We start from the raw sequence: 23,970 nt of genomic DNA on the forward strand, positions 1-23,970 counted from the left end.
GATATGAATGGATAAGGGAAGCTTCATATGCATTCCAGTCGACTCCAAATGGCAATAACATTGGCACAGGGATTGGCCCTACCTGATTTCACAAAATCATTCATCATTGTAGCAAATGCTTCTGGCATTAGAGTCGGTGCCATGTTATCACAAGAGGGGCACCCTCTAGCTATTTCAGCCGTAAACTTTCACCAACAATGCAATAGGTGTCAACTTATACTAGAGAAATGTTTGCTATAATGTAAGCCGTAAACTTCACCAACAATGCAATTGGTGTCAACTTATACTAGAGAAATGTTTGCTATAATGTAAGCTGTTGTGAGATGGAGATAGTATCTCTTGGGGGGGGAAGTTCCTCATTCTCACCATCAAAGGTCTCACAGAGTTAGCCACTTAGGTAATACAAACCCTTGACCAATAGAGATGGTTGATGAATTGTTAGGGTTTTCATTTGAGATTTGCTACAAGTCGAGCCACGATAACAATCCCGTTGACACACTGTCATGGGTGCTAGAGGTAGACTCTACAGTGATGATGTGGCCTGTGGGTGACCACTATTTTTGATTTCCTTGATGAGCTCTGGCAAGAGAATGAGGAATTGGATGAACTCCTCAAACTTCAATCGACGCTTGAAAAGAGATAAGAATGTTGTAGGGGTATATGTTTCGAGATGGAATCCTCTTTCACTGAAACCGAGTGGTGCTTAGTGCTAATTCCACCATGAAAGGGTGATTTCTCTATAAGTATCACTTGTTGCCTCATGAAGGCCATGCCGGACACCTCCGCACATGAAGCGACTTGTGGCTAACGTCTTCTGAAACGAAAGGACACAATATATTAAGTGATTTGTGGAGGAGTGTCACACATGCCAGCAGGTTAAATCTCTTCAATCGAGCCCTGTGGGTTATTGCAACCGTTGCTTGTACCAAACCATGTCTGGGAGGACATATCTCTAGATTTCATAACTGGCTTACCACTGTCCAAGGGGAAGACGACAATAATGGTAGTGGTGGAAGGTTGTAGAAATATGCACATTTCAGTCCATTTCCACCGGGGTTCACTAGTCATCGCGTCCCTGAAGTCTTTGCCACTAAGATTTTGAAACTCTATAAACTACCAAGATCCATAGTCAGTGACAGAGATCCCATCTACCTCAGTTTGTTTTGGAAGGATCTTCATGGGTTGCAGGGTACTACTTTGTCAATGAGCACCTCTTATCATCTGCAAACCGGTGTTTAGAAATGTATTTGAGGAGTTCTGTTGCAAAATAACCTACTCAGTGGGCTCGACATCTTGGTTGGGTAGAGTTATGGTATAACACCTCTTATCACTTGGCAATAGTGGTGACCCCTTCTCAGGCGTTATATGGTTGGCAAACTCCAACTATATCGTCAGGTACCTTCCAGGTTCTTCCCCAATCAAAGCAGTGGACCAAGAATTGAAGACCAAAGACACTGTGCTTGACGGACTGGAACAGAGCATGCATCAAACTAGGGATTGTATGAAAACAATGGCAAACCGTCAAGGGACAGATAGGAAGTATTCTAAAGGAGATTGGGTTTATGTTAGATTCTGACCTCGCTGCCAAACTTCTGTTGCTCGCCAGCTTACTCAGAAGCTGTCCAAGAGGTATTTTGGCCCTTACCTAGTGACTGAGTGAATTGGTAAGGTCGCCTACTGACTAGCTTTGCCGGCAACTTCTCAGATACATCCGGTGTTTCAGGTGTAGGATCTCAAACCATGCATGGCTGTGCCAAATCCATCACTGGTGGCAGAATTTTACCCCTGAGGAGCAAATCCCAGCAGCCATTTTGAATTTTTGCAATTTGCGTCAACAGAACCAAGTCATCCACTGAGCACTTGTGCAGTGGGAAGGTCTGCCCTGGAGGCATCTTGGTTGATGTTAGTGACCTCAGACATAGGTTCCCTACCTTCAACCTTGACGACAAGGTTGGTTTGTGAGAGGCTGGCAATGATACAATCCTGCACAAGGGAGATGTCACGCAGGATGCCATGGTGGAAGGGGAGCACATTATGCATGAGGAAGCTTCAACTGAACCTGCTCCATGATGTTCATCTAGAGCTGCAAAGCAACCTCCTTTTTGCAGGATTACATACAATAAGAATGTTCCCTCTGTTTGCATTTTAACTTTTTCTTACGAATGTTAGCATGTCATGGAAAGGGAGTGATTGGGGATGTTAGGGTAGTAAGGAATTCCTAATGGTTGTGTAAGATCACTGTAAAAGAGCACTTTGATTGCAAGATAAGGCATAAAAAGAATTATCCCCGAACCACTATTTTCCTTCTCTGCAATTCGTTTCCTTCCTCTAATCCCTATCTTCTTACTTGCTGTCCCAAACCCTCTAAAATTCCTTTTTGAATCAGAAGCAGGTTCATAACATATTTGGTATCGCAAGTTTCCAGAAAGAACTGGGGCTTGGGTCACCGACAGAGATTGCCTATAGAAGAATCAAGGTACATTAAAATTAGAACATGGTAAAAGAAGAACAAACCATACTCAAAAGGATGACTAAAAGAAAATCCGTACGGAGTATTGATGTTTTAGAGAGGTCACTGGAGCTCTATCTTCAGATCATGAGCAATTTCCTTTGTTGATGATGAAACCATAGAGATGTTGCTATTGCTGGAGTAGAAAGTTTGGATAGAATTTGATATCTTCCTTGTAAGCATCTGTATTGAGCTCCTGAAATTACAGGGGTCTGCCACATATAAATATATGGGTATCAGCATAAACTATGTTGGGCTTAATCACTTGTTTCTGTGGGAATGAGAAAGAACTCTCCTTTGCTTGCTTGTGCTTCGTCATCTTCAAATTAAGAAAGATGGTTTTGTTGGAATGAGGCATTCTTACCATTTTTAAATTTTAACTAAAGAGATAATACAGTGCAGCAGGAACAGGTGTGTCGTATGTGTGCTGGTGAGTGGTTGCAGTGGAAGGTTTCAACAGGGCTTTTTAGCTTACACAGAAAAAAATGGAACAGCCATGAAGCTGGCAGGTTCATTTTCCAATGGCGAGGCGATCGCCTCGCCATTTTCCAAAATTGGATAAGCTTGCAGGTTCCTTTTCCCTCTTACAAAACTAAGGGTGAGGGGTTTGACTAATATTTTGATTTTGTTGAGAATTGAGTTTCTATTTTTGGAGAAGAATACTTGGTGGACAAGTAACCAAAAAAGGACAGACTAGATTTCCTAGAAAAATCTGTCCAGAAAAGGAAAGAACTAGAAAATAGAAACTAATCTGGAAATAGAAAGTAACTAAATAGGAAACTTCAGAACTTCAAAGTGACTTCAATAACTTGCACACCACGCAACCCCTAACTCTGACTTGTGCATCAAGTATTCTTCTCTAAAATAGAAAGTCAATTACTTGGGCACCAAGGCTGCTCAATTCTCAACAGATTTGTTTTGGGGTGGCATTAATTTCAGGGGTTAACCCTGGGGGTGACATCGAAAATCTTCCTGAGAAAAATGTAATAAAATATAACCAGTATACTTTGTTTATCTATCGTTTTAAACTAATCGACTTATGATTCTTCCATCTCTATTCTAATGACTTTTTTTTCAATTCATTACCTATCACAGCTATTCGTTCTTATTTATTTATTTTCCAGTAAAGCTCTTATTTGATTTGTGCAGGTATGAAGGGAAGTTAGTGCAAATAATTGTCCAAAAAGTTTGGAGTGAATTAAGAAATGGTCTCGGTCTCTTGACTGTTTCTAACAACCTGGTGGGAATCCACTCTCATGTAGAAAAAATGATAAAAATGTTGAAAATGGGATCGGATGATGTACAAATTGTGGGAATCCATGGCTTTGTCGGAATTGGTAAGACAGAAATTTCCAGGTGTGTGTACAATGCAGTGTATCATAAGTTTGATGGATGCTGCTTTATACTGAATACTCAAGACATTTTTGAGAGGTCTGGAGCTGTCTATGTGCAAAATCAGATTCTCAAAACAATCTTAAACATAGAGAATCCAAACATTACAAGCATCGATGATGGAATGAAAATGATAGGGAGAAGATTATCAAATAAGAAAGTTCTTATTGTCCTTGATGATGTAGGTGATAATACTGACTTAAATGTGATAATTGGGAACAGTAACTGGTTTGGTAATGGAAGTAGGATCATTATAACAACCAGGGACAAGCAAGTCTTAAATTGTCTTGAAAAAGACAATACGTATGAGCCGAATGAAATGAATCCTGATCAATCTCTTCTACTTTTCAGCAGAATTGCCTTCAAGATGGACCAACCTTCAGAACAATTTTTGGGTCTCTCAGAAAGAGTGGTTAAAACTATTAATGGACTTCCTTTGGCTCTTGAGGTTATAGGTACATATTTATTTGGCAAAAGTGAATCAGTATGGAAAGAAACAGTGGAGCGGCTTGAAAGAATTGCAAATGAAAAAGTGGTGAAGAAGTTAAGAATATGCTATGATGGTTTAAGTTTTGAGGAGAAACAGATGTTTCTTGATATTGCATGCTTTTTCATTGGAATGGATAAGGATCTGGTGTGTTACATATGGCAGGCCTGTGGCTTTTCCTCTGAAGCTAGAATTGAAGATCTTAGACTAAAGTCATTGGTAAAGATTGGTGAAAAAAATGAATTATGGATGCACAATCAACTTCGGGACCTTGGAAGGGAAATTGTTCGTCAAGAAAATTATATGAAGCCTGGGGAACGTAGTAGGTTGTGGTTTCATACGGAAGCCTTGGAAGTATTGTATACTAAAAAGGTTTGTATTCTATAAGCTAATCCTCATAGCATTGGCCTAGGAATCAGAAGCAGATTACTAAGATTCTGATAGGATCAGAAGAGTTGGCTGCTCCTGATTCTCTCTGATTCCTGTCTATTCATGCGACCTTTTATTTTTCAGACCAATTAATACATATTTTGTGCTAATTTAAGTCTTTTTGTTCTGCAGGGAACTGAGCAAGTTATAGGATTCTATATTGACATGCTTTATGAAAATAGTCAATGTGTGATGACTGAAGGATTCGCAAACTTGACTCAACTAAGATTACTTCAAATCAATAATGCAGTGGTTACTGGAGAATTCAAACCTTCTTTTTCAGAACTGAGATGGCTTAGTCTCAGATTTTGCTCCATACAATTTACTCCAACCAATCCCATGAAATTGGCTGTTCTAGATCTGTCATACACTGACCTCACAGAATGTTGGATGGGCTGGAACCATATCAAGGTCTCATAAGAACTTGCTCTTTTATTTCTAGAATCCTTTAAACATCAATTAATATCTGAAAGAAGTTGTTTTGTCATGCAGGTGGCCAAAAGTCTAAAAGTTGTAAATCTGTCTTGGTGCAATGGATTATCCAAAACTCCAGACTTTTCAGCAAATCTTCTTTTGGAGGAATTGCATTTTCAAGGCTGTGAAAATTTGGCTAAAATTGACCCTTCAATTGGTCTTCTTAAGAGGTTAGTCATGTTGAACTTGTATGGCTGCTGGAGGCTCAAGTATCTCCCAGCCAGAACTTATCAATTGAGCTCTCTCAAAACACTAGACATTAGATATACAGGAATCAACCAGTTGCTTTTACCCAAGAAAAAGAAAAGAATCCATCGGTTGCCAGAAACATTCATCCACTTGGAGGCTTTGACCGAGCTTCTCATTGACCATTCTGAAGTTAGCAGGTTAGCCAATTCAATATGTAATCTGAGAAACCTCAAGATTTTAAGTGCTGAATCTTGCAAAATCCAGCAAGGAGGGATTCCTCATGAAATTGGGAGACTGTCTTCACTGGAAGATTTGAGGTTAGGGGGAAACAAGTTTCAAACCCTGCCAGCAACCATTTCTAGCCTTTCAAAGCTCCAAATACTTTCTATAAAGTCATGTCGTGAACTTCAATCACTTCCAGAGCTTCCTTCGAGTTTGAAATATTTGTATGCTTCCAAATGCAAAATAACGTCGCTTCCAGCACTGTCACAGCTTACAAACTTGGAGGTATTGTGCCTTGATGCTTGTAAGAATTTGGTGGAGATTCCAACTCCAATTACTGCTCTTACAAGGCTGGAGTCACTCAGTATAAGAAGATGCCGCCGCCTTCAGTGCATCCCACAACTTCCCTCAGGTCTGAGGAGCCTGATGGCTTATAAATGTGGAAATCTGAGAGAAATATCAGGTTTCTCAGACATGAAAAAGTTAGCAGCATTATGTCTTAACAGTTGCTCCAGTCTAGAAAGAATTGAAAGTCTTGACGGACTAGATTCCTTACAGACGTTCAACATAAATTACTGTTGGTCGTTGAAAAAATTGCCCAAACTACAGCACTCGAAATTATTGAGTTACTTGGAGTTCTGTAATGTATCCTTAGCTGAGATTGAAGGCCTTGAGGGATTGTACTCCCTGAAAAAGTTGATTATAAGGAGTTGCCGTCATTTAAAAAAAATTCCTGATTTGTCAGACTTGAGAAATGTTGCTTACTTGGAAATCCAATTCTGCAAAGAGTTAGCTGAGATTCAGGGCCTTGAGAGATGTGTTAACCTGGCAGAACTGTATATAACAAACTGCCCATTATTGAAGAAGATAAGGCCTCCAGAAAAACTAACGGTATTAAGAATTTATAACTGTGAGAAGTTAGTTTACATTCTGGGAGATGTTTGGTTTCAAAGTTTAGAAGTCTTTTGTATAGAGAAGTGCACTTCAATTGTAATATTATCAAGTCATGTCACCAACTCAGAGAACTTGAAAATTCTCTCAGCTATTGACTGCAAAAAGTTGATCGGAATTCGAGGTGCTGATGCATTTGAATGCTTAGAGAAGCTGAATATCCATGGGTGCAATTCTATTAAGTCATTACCATGTCTGTCAAATTTAAAGAATTTGAGTATTCTATCAGCTACTGAGTGCAAGTTTTTAACTGAGATTGAAGGTTTAGATGGATTGGAATCTTTAGTGGAACTTAATCTCACTGGGTGCGTTTCTCTTAAAAGATTACCATGTCTGTCAAATCTGAAGAAGTTGAGGATTCTATCAGCAATCCGCTGCAAGAAGTTTAATGGGATCCAAGGTGCAGATGGATTGGAATGTCTAGAGAATTTGAATATCAGTTGGTGCAATTCTATTGAATCATTACCATCTCTATCAACCTTAAAGAAGTTGAAGTTTCTATCAGCCATGCATTGCCAGAAGTTAACTGAGATTCAAGGTGTAGACAGATTGGAATCCTTGGTGGAACTGAATATCAATGGGTGCATTTCTCTTGAAACATTACCTTGTCTATCGAAGTTAAAGAAGCTGCAGGTTCTATCAGCTGAATTTTGCGAGAGGCTTACTGGGATTCAAGGTCTAGACAGATTGGAATGCTTAGAAAAGTTGAATATCTGTGGGTGTATTTCCATTGAAACATTACCATCTCTGTTTAAGTTAAAGGAATTGAAGTATCTATTAGCTGTCCGGTGCACCAAGTTAACCAAGATTCAAGGTGCTTACGGATTGAAATCCTTAGAGGTATTGAATGTTCAGGGGTGCATATCCATGGAACTGCCGGATTTGTCCCACCTTGGGAAACTGAGAACATTAGTACTCCCTGATTCTAATGAGAGCTCATGCTCATGGTGTGAAAGGGGGCTGCCATGAAGTTGAGATCAGTAAGGATGACTTTCCTTTGGCTAATCAGCTATTGATCAGTGACGAGTCTCTGGCCATTTGAATGAAGATTTTAGGAGTACGAAAGTCCATCCATTGCAGATCGACATCCTGGATCTTCACAGGTATTCTCACTTTTTGAACGTTTATTTTCTCTACAACTGCACTCCTCTGCCTTCCAATAATAATTCAACATCGTTGCCTTCTCATTGCATTATTATTATTAGCATGGCCGAACTTTCTCCATCTTCTCAACAATGGGTATTGTTAAATGAATCCCCCTGAAGCCATCTCTTTTCTTAACAGCATCAAAACTACTCCAGCAGGTGGATATTTATTATAGAAGCATATTGGGAAAGGCCGACTGGCACTGGTTATTTTGGCTTCCTTCCAAAAGCAGCTCATCTCCCTCCCAAAACACTTCCCTCCTTCTCTTGAATCAGTGGCACAAACTATTATTCACCTTCACACTCATTCCACAGTCACCATTCATTCGATAACCATGCAGACAGTTGAGTTCTGGGAAATGTGGCTACAAAATCTTAGGAACCTAAGGCATCCATAGAAGACACGTTTTGGCTTGATTTTTTTTTTTTTTTTTTTTTTTTTTGAGATCTGAACAAATATGTGAAAGATTAACATTCTAATTAAGTATAAGCTCTGTTCATAAGTCTTCTCATCTCTTGGAAAAAAAGAAAAAAAATAGTAATTATATCATGTCAATATAAATGTTCAATTGGTTGTTCTGATTTAATGCTGGACTATTTCGTTCTTCATTGTCTCAGAGCCAAAATCAATTAATATTCAGTGGATTCCTCTGATGAATCTCTAGCTGCTCCTCGCAGTCCATCATCCAGGTTTGGTACTGTTTCTTTTCAAGCGCCGGTTAAAATATGTTGCATTTTGATTATGATCACTTGTTTTGTTTTGTTTTGTTTTCTTTCATCATTGTTTCGGCAGGTGGTCCGGCAGCATTGTACGAGACCTAGCCATGACTTGCCAAAATATTGGAGGTTATCTGGTTGAATTTGTATGGTTTATTTTTACATTTGATATGATCAATGCTTTGCTGTATTTGAGATTGGTTTAGTTAAGGACTTAATGGATGGGTTTACGTTGGTTTCTTAAGTGAATTTGGTAACCATTTTTTTTGTGAAATCCATAGTGCTGTGTCTGAGAAAGCGTGCATTTAACAAATTTGTCAAATTTTCCTGTTGCATGTTGGATCAAGAGAAAGGTTCAATAAAGAAGTGCAGTGCATGGCAATAAGCCTTGATCAGGACTGTAATAGGTTACATCCTGTTGCTTCTTTCTATTGAAGATGTTTATTTGTTTCTTTTTTTTTTGCAAATATCCCACATTTGTGAAATTCTTTTTTAGAAGACTGACAAACGGTCAGTGATTAGTGAGTTCTGGGTGATTGTGCTAAACTTGCATATTTGGTTGTAAATTGGCATAGTTTATTGCAATGCCTTAAGAGGTATATATATAAGATACACAACAAATGTTTACCTAAAATAAAATGTATAAAGAAGACATCTACAATCAATTAGAAAGATGTAAATTCAATTAATCAGCTATTCAACATAAATGATCTTTTGACTATCAATCAATTTGCTAGCAGATTGGAGGGAGCAAATATGGTGGATTAATGATAGATTAATTATGTGAATTGTCATGCTAAGATTGCCCCTCAAGTTGGATCATGCAGATTTCGAACGTCCAATTTGAATATAAGTTGATCAAAGTGTTTATGCTAAGTGATTTAGTAAAAATATTAAAGATTTATTGAGTCGTGACAATTTTGACCCGTTGAATAAACCCTGTTAGAGCTTCTCTTGTACAACATGACAGTTAATCTCGATGTGCTTTGTATGCTAATGGAAGATAGGGTTTGCAGTGAGGAGAGCTGCTTGATTGTCATAATGTAAAATAATTAGATGGAGACAAGCAATTCAATGTCATGTAATAGATAAGATAATCAAATGAGTTCACATGTGGCAATTGTTATTGCTCGATATTTAGCCTTAGCTGAAGAACGAGATACTATATGTTGCTTTTTGTCTTCCATAAAACAAGGCTAGACCTAATGAAGACACGATAGTTAGTTGTGGATCAATGTGTCATTGGACAAATGGTCCAATCGGAATCACAATATGCTTGAGGTTGAAGTGTTGCATCAGCAGAAATAAAACAAGCGTTGACCGGGGGTAGCCTTAAGATAACGTAGAAGTTGATGAGCATCATTTAAATGAGGTTGAGGTGGTAGGTGCATAAATTGATTGAGAATGTTCACGGCATACACAATGTTAGGCCGAGTAATAGTTAGATATATTAGTCAATCAATCAAGCGTTTATAAGTGTTAGGGTCAGTGAAAATGTCACCCACTGAATTTGTCAATTGAAGATTTTGCTCCATCAGTGTGTTAGTAGGACGAGAGCCGGTAAACCCACAATTAAATAAGATGCTTAAGACACATTTCTGTTGACAAAGATAAAGTCCCTTGGTAGAATGGGTAACCTCAATATGCAAAAAAATACTTGAGAATACCAAGAGCCTTATTGTGAAAAAGTTGATGAAACATATCTGAAACATAACGTGGATAGATTGAATTGAAGTATTGCTAGAACTGATGATGAAAATGTCATACACATATAAGAAAACAAGTACAATATCCTCCCAATGTTTCAGTGTGAACAAAGAATGGTCTGCTTGGGAGTGAGAGAATCCAAATTCATGTAATGCAATGGAAAACTTGGTAAACCATTGTCTAGAGGCTTGTTTGAGCCCATATACAAACTAATGTAGGCGATACTAGCCTTTCCCTTTTGATGATAACCTGGTGAGGAAACCATGTAAACCCCCTCATTGAGATCTCTTGGAGGAACGCATTATGAATGTCCATTTGGTGTATAGGCCAGCCACGTGCAACACCAAGAGTAAGAATGACATGTACAATTACAAGTGTTGAAGTATATGTAAATTTGGTAGTTTTACTGTTCACGTGAACAGTATAAACAGCTTTTACTGTTCACGTTACGGTTCACGTGAACAGTATTATCCTATTGCTTTTATTATATTTTCTATTTTTAATGTCAGAGTTTTGCTATATAAGTTTTGGGAGTTTTTAGAAAGTATAGTTTCTATTTTCAGAACTTTCTATTTTAGGAGTTAGGAAGTTACTAAAGGTGTAATATTTTGTTTCCTTTTTCTAGAGGACAATTACTTGTCTCTCAAGTTGTATTAGATTCATTAGAAACTATAAATAAAAGTGCTCTGTGATTCTAGACTCTTAAGCAAGAATCACAAGCCTCTTCTACTAGTTCTTCATCTTTCTTCTCTTCTTCTTCTTCTCTCTTTTCTTTGTTCAAGTTCAGTTGTTGTTTTGATTATTTAATGCTTGTTTTCTAACATGGCATTAGAGCAAGTTTAATTAACCTAGGGACTGTTTTCTCTCTCTTGGCTGCCCAGTTTTTTATTCTTCTATTTTCCTTTTTCTTATCTAGGGCAGCCGCAACCTTCACTGTAGTAATTGTGAATGGTTGTCCTTCTTTGACTTTTGAAGCACCAAGTATCTATGTATTAATACTACAAAAAGGCCCCAAACTTTTTGGGGATATGTCTACCTATTTGATTCAATTGAGGCTGCTACTACCATTTTTTTGTGTGCAAATCTGAAGTTCAATCTGCACTATACCGATGTCTTGGGATTCCTCTTGATTCTTGCAAAGATATGCCCATAATTCGGATTGCAAGACCTAAGTATTATCTTCCATTGTTTGTGTTATAAGTTTAGTTGCAAGTCGTATACTAGTACCCCTGTTTCATTGAATTTCTCTCTTCTGAAAAATTCTGCTGCTACCTTCTTGCTTTATCTCTGCTTCCATTGTTTATTTCATAATCAAGTTTAGCCTTCTTTTTATCTAATACTTCTACAAAGACCTAGAGGACTATTTTCCCTTCATATCGAGATCTGTTAGAGTTTCAAATGTAGCAGAAGTTTGCTGCTATGGTCCGAGATTTGATATTATCTACTACTGTAGCAACTGTTATTGCACTTCCTCCGAGTGGATTGTTGCAACAACTACTGCAATTTTAAGATTCCAAGCTGGTTCAATATATTTTTTTTTCCTGATCTAATTTGCTCCTGCCTAAGGGTTAGAGGTGGTCCAAATTTTTTTTTTCCGCTTTGGTGCACAAGACTTTGTCCTGTGAGACGATTTGCTGCTACTTGATCAACTTTATTAGTGAATAATACACGCTCTTGTGGTTGCTACTTTTCCTTCTTGGGTTTCTTTTGTGCTCATACTTTAAGATGCCTGTCACTGGTCATCATTAATTGTCCACGTGTAATGCTACACGTGAGGGGGAGAATGGTACCTTATTCTATATCTACTCAAGATGTGTTGATGGATATTATTTGTGAAGATTTTTGCCCTCAACTTATGGCATTCAACAACAATATCATTACCTATCTTTACCTATATTGCCCTTTTACCTACCTACTTGATTTGTAGTAACCCATACTACCTTACCTACTTGGTCTGCAGTAACCTATACTGTCTCTTACCTTGCCTACTTGGTCCGCAGTAACCCATACTGTCTTTTACCTTACCTACTTGGTCCACAGTAACCCATACTGTCTTTTACCTTACCTACTTGGTTCGCAGTAACCTATACTGTCTTTTACTTTACCTACTTGGTTCACAGTAACTCGTACTGTCCTTTACCTACCTACTTGGTCTATAGTATCCCATACTACCTTACCAACTTGGTCCACAATAATCAATATTGTCTTTTACCTACCCATACTTTACCTGTTACTTGCCTTCTTGTGAAGCATTTATATGGACATTGGAGTTGCAATTTTGAAGATTTAGCGTGGATATTTCTCCCTACTACCGGCATTACGTGGATAATGCTTTTTTCCTACCTACTACTTGCGTTCTTGTGAAGCATTTATATAGACTTTGGAGTTACAATTTTAAAGATCTAGTGTGGATATTTCTCCCTACTACAGGCATTATATGGATAGTGTCTTTGATCCTTCTATACTTATGGACTTTGTTCGTCTTCGACATTGTTGATGGTTCTCAATATTGGATGGTTCTATTGCAATGAAGAATTAAAGTTTTTTTTTAAGTCGGTGTTGATTATCTCCTGGGTGAAGTTTTCTCAGTGTTTATCGACATCTGCCATTGCTACATGATCAAGATTGGTGCTACTTTTCAAGTTTATTTTTATTGTGCAAGCTGAAGTTTTCTTTGTGTACACTCCAGCTTGAGGGGGAGTGTTGAAGTATATGTAAATTTGGTAGTTTTACTGTTCACGTGAACAGTGTTTTTACTGTTCACGTGAACAGTATAAACAGCTTTTACTGTTCACATTACTGTTCACGTGAACAGTATTATGCTATTGCTTTTATTATATTTTCTATTTTTAATGTGGGAGTCTTGCTACATAAGTTTTGGGAGTTTTTAGAAAGTATAGTTTTTATTTTCAGAACTTTCTATTTTAGGAGTTAGGAAGTTACTAAAGCTGTAATATTTTGTTTCCTTTTTCTAGAGGACAATTACTTGTCTCTCAAGTTGTATTAGATTCATTAGAAACTATAAATAAAAGTGCTCTGTGATTCTAGACTCTTAAGCAAGAATCACAAGCCTCTTCTACTAGTTCTTCATTTCTCTTCTCTTCTTCTTCTTCTCTCTTTTCTTTGTTCAAGTTCAGCTGTTGTTTTGATTATTTAATGCTTGTTTTCTAACAACAAGTTTTGCCACAAGGGCAAATGTGTCATCATAATCCATACCTTCAATTCAATTTTATCCTTTAGCCACCAAACAAGCTTTATAACGTTCAATGCAGCTATCTGAATTCCGCTTAATGTGATAAACCCATTTAGAGCCAATGGGCTTTTTGCCAGGTGGTAAGGGAAAGAGTGATCAAGTGTTCTTATTGGATATGGCTGCAATTTTAGATTGCATAGCATCACGCCATTCTTGGATTCTCATTGCTTCAGCAACTGTCGTAGGTTCAACAACATTTGAAAGTGAGGTTAGAAAAGCAACATGGAGTGGGGAGAAATGGGAATAATTTAAAAAATCAACGGGGGTGGGGGGGTGTACCTATACCATGATCAGACAAAAATGATTGGGACGGAGGTAAGACACAATCATAATCTTGTAAATACCTTGGGGGTCATCGTGATCACTTTGGACTATCAATGGGAACAATGGGTGAGGGGAAGGAGGAAGTGTGGGGTTAGTAGGTGCGTTGGTGGAGTGTCAACAATATTGTCGGTTTCAGAAGTAGTATCTGAGATGGGTAAGGGTAACACAGGGGAACCAATAGGAGATGTGTAAGATAAGAAAGAATAAGGAAAAATATATTCATGAAAAATAACATCACGACTGACTATTGTCTTTTTGGATAAAAGGTCAAAGATGCGATAACTTTTTTTCCCATAGGGATAACCAACAAAATTTTTAGGAGAGACCCAAATGTAATGGAGTCATGTTTTTAGCAAAGCACAACCAACCAAACACACACATATAAGAAAAGGTTGGGATCTTGTTAAAAAGTACCTCATAAGGTGTCATACCATGGAGCACAGGGGTGGGACGATTTATGCTGTAACAAGCAGTGAGAATGCAATCCCCCCAAGAATCTAATGGCAGATGAGCGTGGAAACGTAAAGCTTGTGCAATGTTTAATAAATGCCCATGTTTGTGTTCTACAACCCTATTTTGTTGAGGGATGGAATTGCAAATAGATTGGAGGAGAACACCAAAAATTGAGTGATGGGTGCATTAAAAAATTTAGTTTCGTTATTGGAATGAAGAAATTTTATATGAGTGTTAAATTGAGTTTTAACCATATAAAAATTTTGAAGAATGAAATGATTCACCTTAGATTTTGAAGCCATTAAATATAGCCAAGTACTTTGTGAGTAATCATCAACAACTAATAAATAATGGGCACCAGACATAGATGTTAAGTGATGTGGTCCCCAAACATCAAAATGTAACAATTCAAAGCAAGATGAAGTAGAAATGGAGCTATCAAGAAATGGTAGTCTTGTGTGCTTTGCCAAAGGATAGACAGTACAAGTACATTTATTTGATAATAAAATATTGGAATTCAAATGCTTGAGATTAGGGTTGGCCTAATCGCCAATGCCAAAGGTCAAAATGTCTACCATTGACAGTAGAGCAAAGAAAAAATGGAGAGGAAGGTAAGGCCAAGTAATAGAGGCCACATAAAAGTTTACCCATCGCAATAATCTTCATCAATTGTTGGTCTTCAAATAACACAAGAAATAAAAGTAAATATGATAGAACAATTGGTGGCATCTCTAAAATCCCCTAAAATCCTAACCCCCTAACTCGTTGTCTCAGGTTTGCGAACTAGAGTGCTAGTAGAAGGCTACTTTGGACCATTGGAGTTGATACTGAGAGTCTGAAAATCGAACCTATGAACTTGGATGAACTAGGAGATGACCTCGCAACTTTAATTGATTTGAAGAGGAGAGAGAAAGTCAATTGAGAACGCTTGAAAATGAGATTTTGGCATGCATGAAAACCAATGCAAGAGGACCCCAATGGCAAGGTAAAGTATACCATTAGTCAAATATGTCTTGAGGAATCTACTCCCTAAAGCCTGTTGAAAACCGCTTTTGCATGTGAAAGTTATAGGAGCGATTGATAGGGGTGGCTGATCAATTTGACCACCTAACCCCCTACCCATAAAAGGGTAATTTTGGAATTTTAAGCTTTAAACCTTATTTTATTGTTCTCTAGCCTCATAAACAATCCTTTTTTTTTTTTTTTTTTTTTTTTTTTTTTCTTCTTAATGTTCTTGGAGGCTGAAAGCTTGGGAGAGGAGAAGAGCTTGGAATTTGGAGAAATTCTTGCATGTGAGGCAGTGCTGAAGCACTGATTACAAAGATAATCGCATGTGAAGGTAAGAAGACCTAGAAATCCCTTTTCCAACTATTTTTCATGGTATTTAAGTTGATTGATTGCAATAATGATGGTAGTTGTAGAAGTTGGGTTGAGATGAATGCTCATTTATGTTCCCATCATGTTTCTTAAGCCCTTCGAGTGGTGAATCATGCTATCCTTTCCATTTGAGACCAATTCATCCTCTCAAAGACACTCGCATGTGACACTATGAGAACCAAATTGGGTCTTTTTGATTTGAGACTAGTTGGGATGTTTGGAAGGTGTTTTTGGGACAATACTTGTGAAATCCAGCCCAAAACCTAGCTTGGACACCCTATTTGTTTTGCATAAAGAAGTGACTTGTAGGTGTTTGACCTTGAAGTGTGACCTAGACTTCAGTGTGAATATGTTTGGAATGTCCTAGGAAGTCAAGTCAGACCTCTCCCTTAGTGTAGATCTGAAGACCCGAAGTGAAGGAAGAAAACTTTGTGGGCCATCTTAATAGAAGACATGGTGTTTGACCCAAAACCCATGGAGATTGATGATGTAGTCTTTTTTTGGAAACCTTATATGAATTGGAGATGAACTGCACCTTGATGTTTAAGAGCTTAGTTGATGGACCTAAAGCTTATTTGGACATGGTTGGAAGGTACTCCTCTGTGCTAGGAAGGCCATATGTTGAGTTGGGAGAAGCCCATGTGAAGTTGATGAAGTTTGGGACTTGAAGTCCCTGACTAAGCCTTACTGTCGGGCTTGGTCGACTGGGTGGTCGACTAGGCCAGTCGACCAGCCAATTGACCAACAGGACAACAAGATTTGTTAAGATCTTCTTTTAGGGTTTTTAATGCTCTATATTATTAGACTTTGTGTTTCTTAGCCTCCTTTGTTTCTAAAACCCCTTGAGAATGTGGGAAGCTCCTCTCAAAGCCTCTCTTGGTGTTGTGGAAGATCCTCAAGCATTCCTCCTAGTTTCTAATTTGGTTCTTCTTCAACAAGGTTAGTATTCTACATCCTTCTTCTCTAATCTCTTCTCCTTACTATTCTAGCTTATTGTTTTGATTGAGAAGAAGGCATTACACTACTATAATTGTCTATTCTTTGATCTCCTTGTGCCATAGAGTGAAACCCCATTCACTCTATGCATTCCTTGAAGCCATATGGTGAATCTTCTTGATTTTCCTTGTTTCTAAATTGGTTTTGATAGCATGATTCTTTCTTACTGTAGTTTTTCCTTTCTAATCAATATTAGACATGCTTATTCTTAGTTTTCATTGTTGATCTACTATATTCAATGTCTTTGAATGAATCTCCATTCATTCCATTGATGTTATGATCTTCATGCTTGAATTCTTAGTCATGATTGTATGATATCTTCATGATCATTCCTTTAATCTGATTTCTCTAGCGTATTATATCTAAGTTCATGTTAATATTCATATTTGATCTATTGTTAATGATCCTCTTGAGTGAATCCTTAATTCTCCTTTGCAGCCATGGTTGTTTTCTTGAAAACCTTGTTTTTGATCAAAATAGAAGTTCATGTTTCCAAATTAGAAATTCATTGATTTTGATCATGGATGGTGTCTAATCCATGCTAGATAGTCTTAGTATGTTTATGTGGAGTTCCCCTTCGAATTTCAAAGCAATCGGACTTCAATCGAAGAAGTTATGGCCGATTTAGTGTTTGCTGTCGCGTATTGTTCACACTGATCGACTAGGCTAGTAGACCAACCAATCGACCAAGGCTGACAACAACTCTATTTTGCTCTGTTTCGACTCCTATCTCTTGGATTTACTTCTTATGACCTATACATGTTTTGTCAAGCTTGTTTAGGTGATTTTGGATCTGTTCTCTAATCTCTTACTTGAAGATTATAAGTTCGGATTACGAGGTGAGTATTCCAACTCACAATATGCCTATTTACATGTCTTATTGTATTATGACATGAATGCATGACCTAGCTACTACTCTTTAATACAATAAGACATGTAAATTACATCATGATACAATAAGACATGTAAATAGGCATATTAGAATTGATTATTGATTATAATTTCATTTACATCATGATACTTCTGCAACTAAATTAGCTTGTCCATATCGTAAATTACATATTAGAATTGATTATTGATTATAAGAATGTGATATGGATTATGATGTGGATATGAGTGTGAATATGATATGTATGGAATTATGATGTGATGTGAATGCCTAGATTGTAGTTGTGGAATGGGGAATGCCCTATTGGCATTTCGCTTTGGACATCCAGTGGAGGTGATATGGGACACTCTCCTATGTGCCCCTTGACTCTTTCCCTAACTATTGGTTGACATACCTAGGGTTGGTCTAGAAGTGTTTGGCTAAGAATACTCCTGTTATATCAGACTTGATTCAGAAGGGTATTGAAATCGAACGAGCCGTGGCAGCAATGGGGATTTGTGGGCACTCAAGACCGGTAACCAACCCGTGAGATGACATGAATCACATTGTGGGGGCCATTTATTGGTAGGGTTGCAAATAGTAGAATTGGGCTTATGGGCACTCAAGACCGGTAGCCAACCCGTGAGAGGACATGAGAGTTTCCCGTCTAATATTTGTGGATGATCAATAGGGTTAATGAGTCCGTAGTCTAGGACTATGCTGACTCTAGTGAGAAGGATACCGGAAAGGATTGCCTGGGGCGAGGAATGGACGTATCTGGATCTAAGTTGATATAACTAAGTAGAAGACTTGCATTGGGCTAGGATTAACCCTGACATGCGCCAGTACTCAGACCAAACGGTGGCGTGAGAGAGCGGTGACCTAAACCCCAGCCATGGAATGTGCCGAGGGATGCAGGACCCATTACCAACCGGTGAACAGAGTGAGACCTACTCAAAGGAGTATGGTGCTATGACTTAAAACATGTCTACCAATAGAGACCAACATACATACATAGAGTTAGAAACATATTTGCGTTTATTGTTTCATATCATTGCATATATGTTTGTTTGTGAGTGCATGTGAAGATGCTTATTGTGTTTGGATTATTTGCTAAGTTCTTTTGAGCTTACCCTTCGAGGGACTTGTTTTTAGATGACATTGCAGGTTTGAAAGAGAACTCGTGCAGCAACACGGAGGACCCTTCTACACATGGTACAACTCCGGAAGTCCTTGGACAAGGTGTTTACCAGCAAGGCAGCCAACCCTCAAGTTTGGACTGCATTGATGGCTCCTATTGACGGCAGCCGGCATTGTCTTGTTCGCCGATGGGATCGTGTGCTAGATGCTGATCTGAAGCTTCAAGAGCATAACCCAAAGGTGAAGAAGATGAAGATTGAAGAAGAAGAAGAGCCGACTAAAGATGTTGATTAGACTTCTCTTGTTTCTTCTAGTCTTTTCCTTTTACTTGTATTAGATTAAAGCTTTACTATAGATTTCGATCTACCTTCCGCATATGTTGTGGGGTATATTTTCGCTATACTCTACAATTGTCTTTTGATTTGGTATCATTTTACCCGCACTCTGATATTCTTTTGTGATCGTTTTGAGATCATTTCTTGACTTTTATTATTAATTTATTGGAATACAATGATTTGTTCTTGCTTTTGATTATGTTATTTTGCTAAATGGATATGATCGTTCCTAAACTTAATCTTCGGGGTTGTGGATCACACACTCGGGTATTTCAGATAGGGTACCGACTGGGTGGATGTGACAATATTATTGTTCCATTATAGTCCCAAAAACTCGAAATCAATTGATTTCCAAATGAGCTTGGATTAAGGCTTTTTGGTCGTAGCCCCGGTGAGCTTGACTTCCCGCACCCTGTTCAAGTGTGCAAGTTACGTCCAATTGAAGACTAGTTTGATTACCAACTTAAACCTAACCTAGTCTATGTGTCTCTAGGGTTCTTGTAGCGTGTTAACACTCTTGAATTGTGAATTTCTTGGAGATATGGAGATCATTATAGTCATTGACAGGTGAGGAATACATTATTATGTATTGTGTATTTGATTTAAATGCTAACTCTTGTTATTACAAATGTCCAGCACGATGTGCAATTTTTGTTGGGAATAACATCCCTAGGTGAGAAGGATGCCTGAACCAAATGGGCAATAGGCATGGGGGAAGGTATCCAGATCGCGTGTAGCAAGAGACATAGTTGACCTCGCATTGGGTTATATTTATCCTTGATGGGCACCAGTATTCAGACCAAATGATATTGGTGAGAGAGTGGTGACTTAATCCCTAGCCATGGTATGGTGTGACCTAACCCATTGTTGTGGGTTTCCAAAAGAGGTAACTAATCCATGATGGAGATTGACGAGACTGCCCAGAGGAGGCCAGTGTGTAGCTTAATGCGTGTTTGCCATAGAGAGCACTTTTGTTAGCGTTTAGGATCATGCTTGCATATTTATTATAAAACGCAAATTACATCGGCACCCCAAAATGGAGGCCTTAAAACACTGACACCGCACTTTATTTTTGAAAAACACTAACACACTAAAATTGGACTTTTATTGGACAGATTAGTCCAATTTGTCATAGAAAACCGTTAAATCCTTGTTTATTTTCTTTCAAAGTAAAAAAATATTCCTATCAAAATATGAAGGAAAAAAGATAAATAAAAAATGATATAGCAATTTTAAGTGAAAAATTAGACTAATGTGTCCAATGAAAGTCCAATTATATATATATATATATTGCATATTGTGTGTGTTAAATGTGCGGTATACGATTATGTTGACTTCACTGAGTTTTGTGGAACTCACTCCTCGAATATATATTTCTTCTCAGATTTTGTTGCAGGTTATAAGGACCCCGTTTACTTGGAGATTTTGCCGCTGGTGGAATCCTATGAAGGACCAGCGGAGAGGACACCGAGGTACATGGAGAGTCATGTCCCTGCTTGGATTGCTCCTATAGAGTCCAACCGTTTTGAGACTCCGAAGAGATTTTATGGAGACATTGTTGCCTTGATTTCATTATTGTACACTCTTTATCGTATTGTTAGGCAACACTATCAAATATTCTACCCTTCCTGATAGCATTTGAGACTTCACCTATTAAACATTTTATTTCTTTTAAACTTTGATTAAAATTTTGGACGACTATAATAATTTTGATATTTGGTATCTTTTATTCCTGTGCTCTTGGATTATGCTATATTGTGTTATGTACTTATGGATTTGGCCGTGAACCTATATCATGTAGTTGATCACCTCCATGTGTATTCGGGTGAGTCTGGATCTGGCAGGGTGCGGTGTGAAACTCTCGAAACCCTAACCCTAAAATCCATATTGTAGGTCCTAAAACCCGGAGTACGGGAAGAAGGCAACGGTGGGCCATCCAAATTGAAACCATTGGATTTGACTTTGAACCAATCGAAGTAGATGGCGATGAAGCTAAGTTGGGAACTCTATCAAATCATGGAAGAAGAACTAACTCAAACGTTGATGGATTTGGTAGATGGATCAAGAGTATAGTAATGACACAAGTGGAAGGTCTTGAAAAACCAAGTAAGACCCTTATATAACTGGGAAAATGACCCAAGAAAAAGCTAGGGCTTCCGGAGCACCAATTTCTCTTTTTGACCAAAAGTCCAGGGGTTGGCAGCTTGCCAACCAAGCTTGTCTCGGGGTAAAAGTGGCACTTTTGGGAAATTAGGTTTTTGAAGCCCTATTTAATTGCTTTTCGTTCTAAAATGTGTCATTACGTTCTAAAGCCGTCAAAGAACGTCAGAGACTCTTTAGAGAACACTCTTCAAGGTGAAGGAAGGTTTGGGAGCATCCGTCAAGCTTTCTGTTCATCAATTCTTCTTCTAAAAGGTTAGCAATCATTCTATTCTTTCTAATTCCTCTTTTTCTTTTGTTTCTACCTACTGTATAGAACTTATACAAGGTTTATACTTGTTGTTATTACTTATTTTTCTATTCTCTATGTTCTAGACTGAATCTCCATTCACCCGAGCTCTATTCAGAGATCCCTTCCTTATACAATACAATTGAGGAACCAGTGGGAGTTGACGGTAGCACGTGGTACGATCCAGGTTCCGGTATGGAGTACTCTTACGGTACCACTCAATAATGATAGAAGATGCCTTGCTCAACGGTGGGTTTACGAGCTTGACATTGATCCCAAGTTACAAGAGCACAATCCATCATAGAAGAAGGCAAAATTAGAAGAAAGCAAACCATTAGAAGACATATATTAGTTTTGATAGTTTTCTATTTCTTTCAGTTGTAATACTTTAGTTTTGACTATTCTTCAGCACTTTGATTATTTGAGTTTACTTCCGCACAATTTTACTCTGATTATTTTGACATCACCTCTGCACTCTGATATTGTTTTGAGATCCTTATAAGATCCTTACTTTTGATTTTATTCTTTAATTACATTATTATAATGACTTATTCTTGCTCATGATTGTACTATTGTGTGGCGTGGGAGGATGATTGTCTGAGACTTGATTTTCGGTGTTGTGGATCACACCTTCTGTTATTTCAGTTAGAGTACTGGCTGATATGGGGTGTGACAGACGTTGGTATCAGAGCTTAGGTTCAGTTACAAGACTAACTTTAGTACTATATAGTGGAGCATCTTAAGTCACCGATTCATTAGTGGCTCAACTAAAATAGATGTGAATAATAGGTACAAGCTTCTTACTTGAAAACCAATAATGTGATAATTGGAGGATAACGAAGCGGGCTTGAATAATACACAATAACACTGTTAAACTTAAGTGTCATGTAATGATATTAACCAAACAAAGCATATGACAATAATATATATAAAAAAACATAAGAAAAGTGCGTGACTCTTACATTTTACAACCCAAATAAAGAAGTGCAAGTGCGTGATTAAACACACAATAAGTACATAAAACATGTCTATAATTAAACACTAGCCGAAATAAGAAATCCCTAACTAGACTAGCATCTGAGACCAAAGCATCAAAAGTCTTGAGGTGGTGGTGGTGGATGCATGTACCAGCAAAGGAAGTTCTCCTAGTGGATCAATTGGTCCTGCACCTCCCTCAATCTTTGAAACATGTCTCGCTGGTGAGTCTCGATGTCTACCACTAGGTTCTATATAGTGGAGCATCTTAAGTCACAGATCCATTAGTGGCTCAACTAAAATAGATGTGAATAATAGGTACAAGCTTCTTACTTGAAAACCAATAATGTGATAATTGGAGGATAATGAAGCGGGCTTGAATAATACACAATAACATTGTCAAACTTAAGGGTCATGTAATGATATCAACCAAACAAAGCATATGACAATAATATATATAAAAAAACATAAGAAAAGTGCGTGACTCTTACATTTTACAACCCAAATAAAGAAGTGCAAGTGCGTGATTAAACACACAATAAGTACATAAAACATGTCTATAATTAAACACTAGCCGAAATAAGAAATCCCTAACTAGACTAGCATCTGAGACCAAAGCATCAAAAGTCTTGAGGTGGTGGTGGTGGATGCATGTACTGGCAAAGGAAGTTTTCCTAGTGGATCAATTGGTCCTGCACCTCCCTCAATCTTTGAAACATGTCTTGTTGGTGAGTCTCGATGTCAACTGTGGGCCATCTCAGTGGAAGATATGAATTTTGACTCTAAACCCATGGATGTTGATGTTGGTGTTCCAATTATGGAAACTTGCTCTGAACTAGAAAGGAAATTGAACCTGACTGAAGATGAGATTAGTTGAAAGACTTGGAGTATTACCTGACTTGGTTTGAAGGCATGTCTACACCCTAGGTATGTCACTTAATGTGTGTGTAAAAGCTTTTTAGGTTTGGTGTTCATTTGATCCTCCAATTCCCTATTTGGACCTTGCTGACCTGATTGGTCGATTGATTGGTTGACTGGATCAGTCGACCAAGCGACTGGGCCAGTCGACCAAGCAGTCAACCAACAGGGTGTTAAATCCGAGAAAATCCAATTTTAGGGTTTTCACTCTCTATTTAAGCACACTTCATGTTTCTTAGTATCCTCTACCTCCAAAACACTCAGAGAACATGAGAAGACTCGTTTGAAACTCTCTTCGGTGATTTCGAAGAATTCTCCGCAAGATCTGAAGTCTCTCATCTTTGATCTGCCAATTCAAGGTTAGTAATCTCTTCGGTGTCATGATTTATCTTTCAATCTTGTTCTTGGTCGAGATTGAGAAGAAGATGCTGCATCCTTGCAACCATCTCTTCCATGATCTCATTCTTTTCTTAAGGGTTTATGATCAGCATAGTGATCTCAACCCTAATCCTTGTAAGACCCTTTTGAAACCCTAATTCTTCTTATGGATCTAATTTCTTAGCCGACTGAATCTAATTTTCATGACATACTTGCGTTTGATTCTGATTACCTTTTTCTTGGATGAAATCTAAATCATCCCCAGTCTTTTCCGTGATTTCA

At 38.0% G+C, this 23,970-nt stretch overlaps 1 protein-coding gene across 3 annotated transcripts in view; it reads left to right on the top strand.

Annotated features, from left to right (window-relative positions):
* The window catches only part of LOC149028966 (TMV resistance protein N-like), a 30,148-nt gene extending 20,514 nt beyond the window's left edge, over positions 1 to 9,634 (top strand). Inside the window, exons 2-5 of one of the 3 annotated variants that reach the window (XR_016170703.1) lie at positions 3,659 to 4,760; positions 4,950 to 5,228; positions 5,310 to 7,756; positions 8,417 to 9,634. Coding sequence is in view for 1 of the 3 variants with exons in the window: in XM_089139740.1 (XP_088995866.1) it covers positions 3,659 to 4,760; positions 4,950 to 5,228; positions 5,310 to 7,622 (3,694 nt within the window). In the remaining 2 variants the exon portion in view is untranslated. Of the gene's footprint in view, positions 1 to 3,658; positions 4,761 to 4,949; positions 5,229 to 5,309; positions 8,244 to 8,416 lie in introns of those variants that run through there. The other 2 variants (XR_016170705.1, XM_089139740.1) reach the window with 2 other exon arrangements.
* The last annotated feature ends 14,336 nt before the right edge of the window (positions 9,635 to 23,970 follow it).

Source organism: Hakea prostrata, chromosome 1, assembly GCF_041222555.1.
Source record: "Hakea prostrata isolate BN-2017 chromosome 1, UWA_Hpros_2, whole genome shotgun sequence".
NCBI lineage: Eukaryota > Viridiplantae > Streptophyta > Magnoliopsida > Proteales > Proteaceae > Hakea > Hakea prostrata.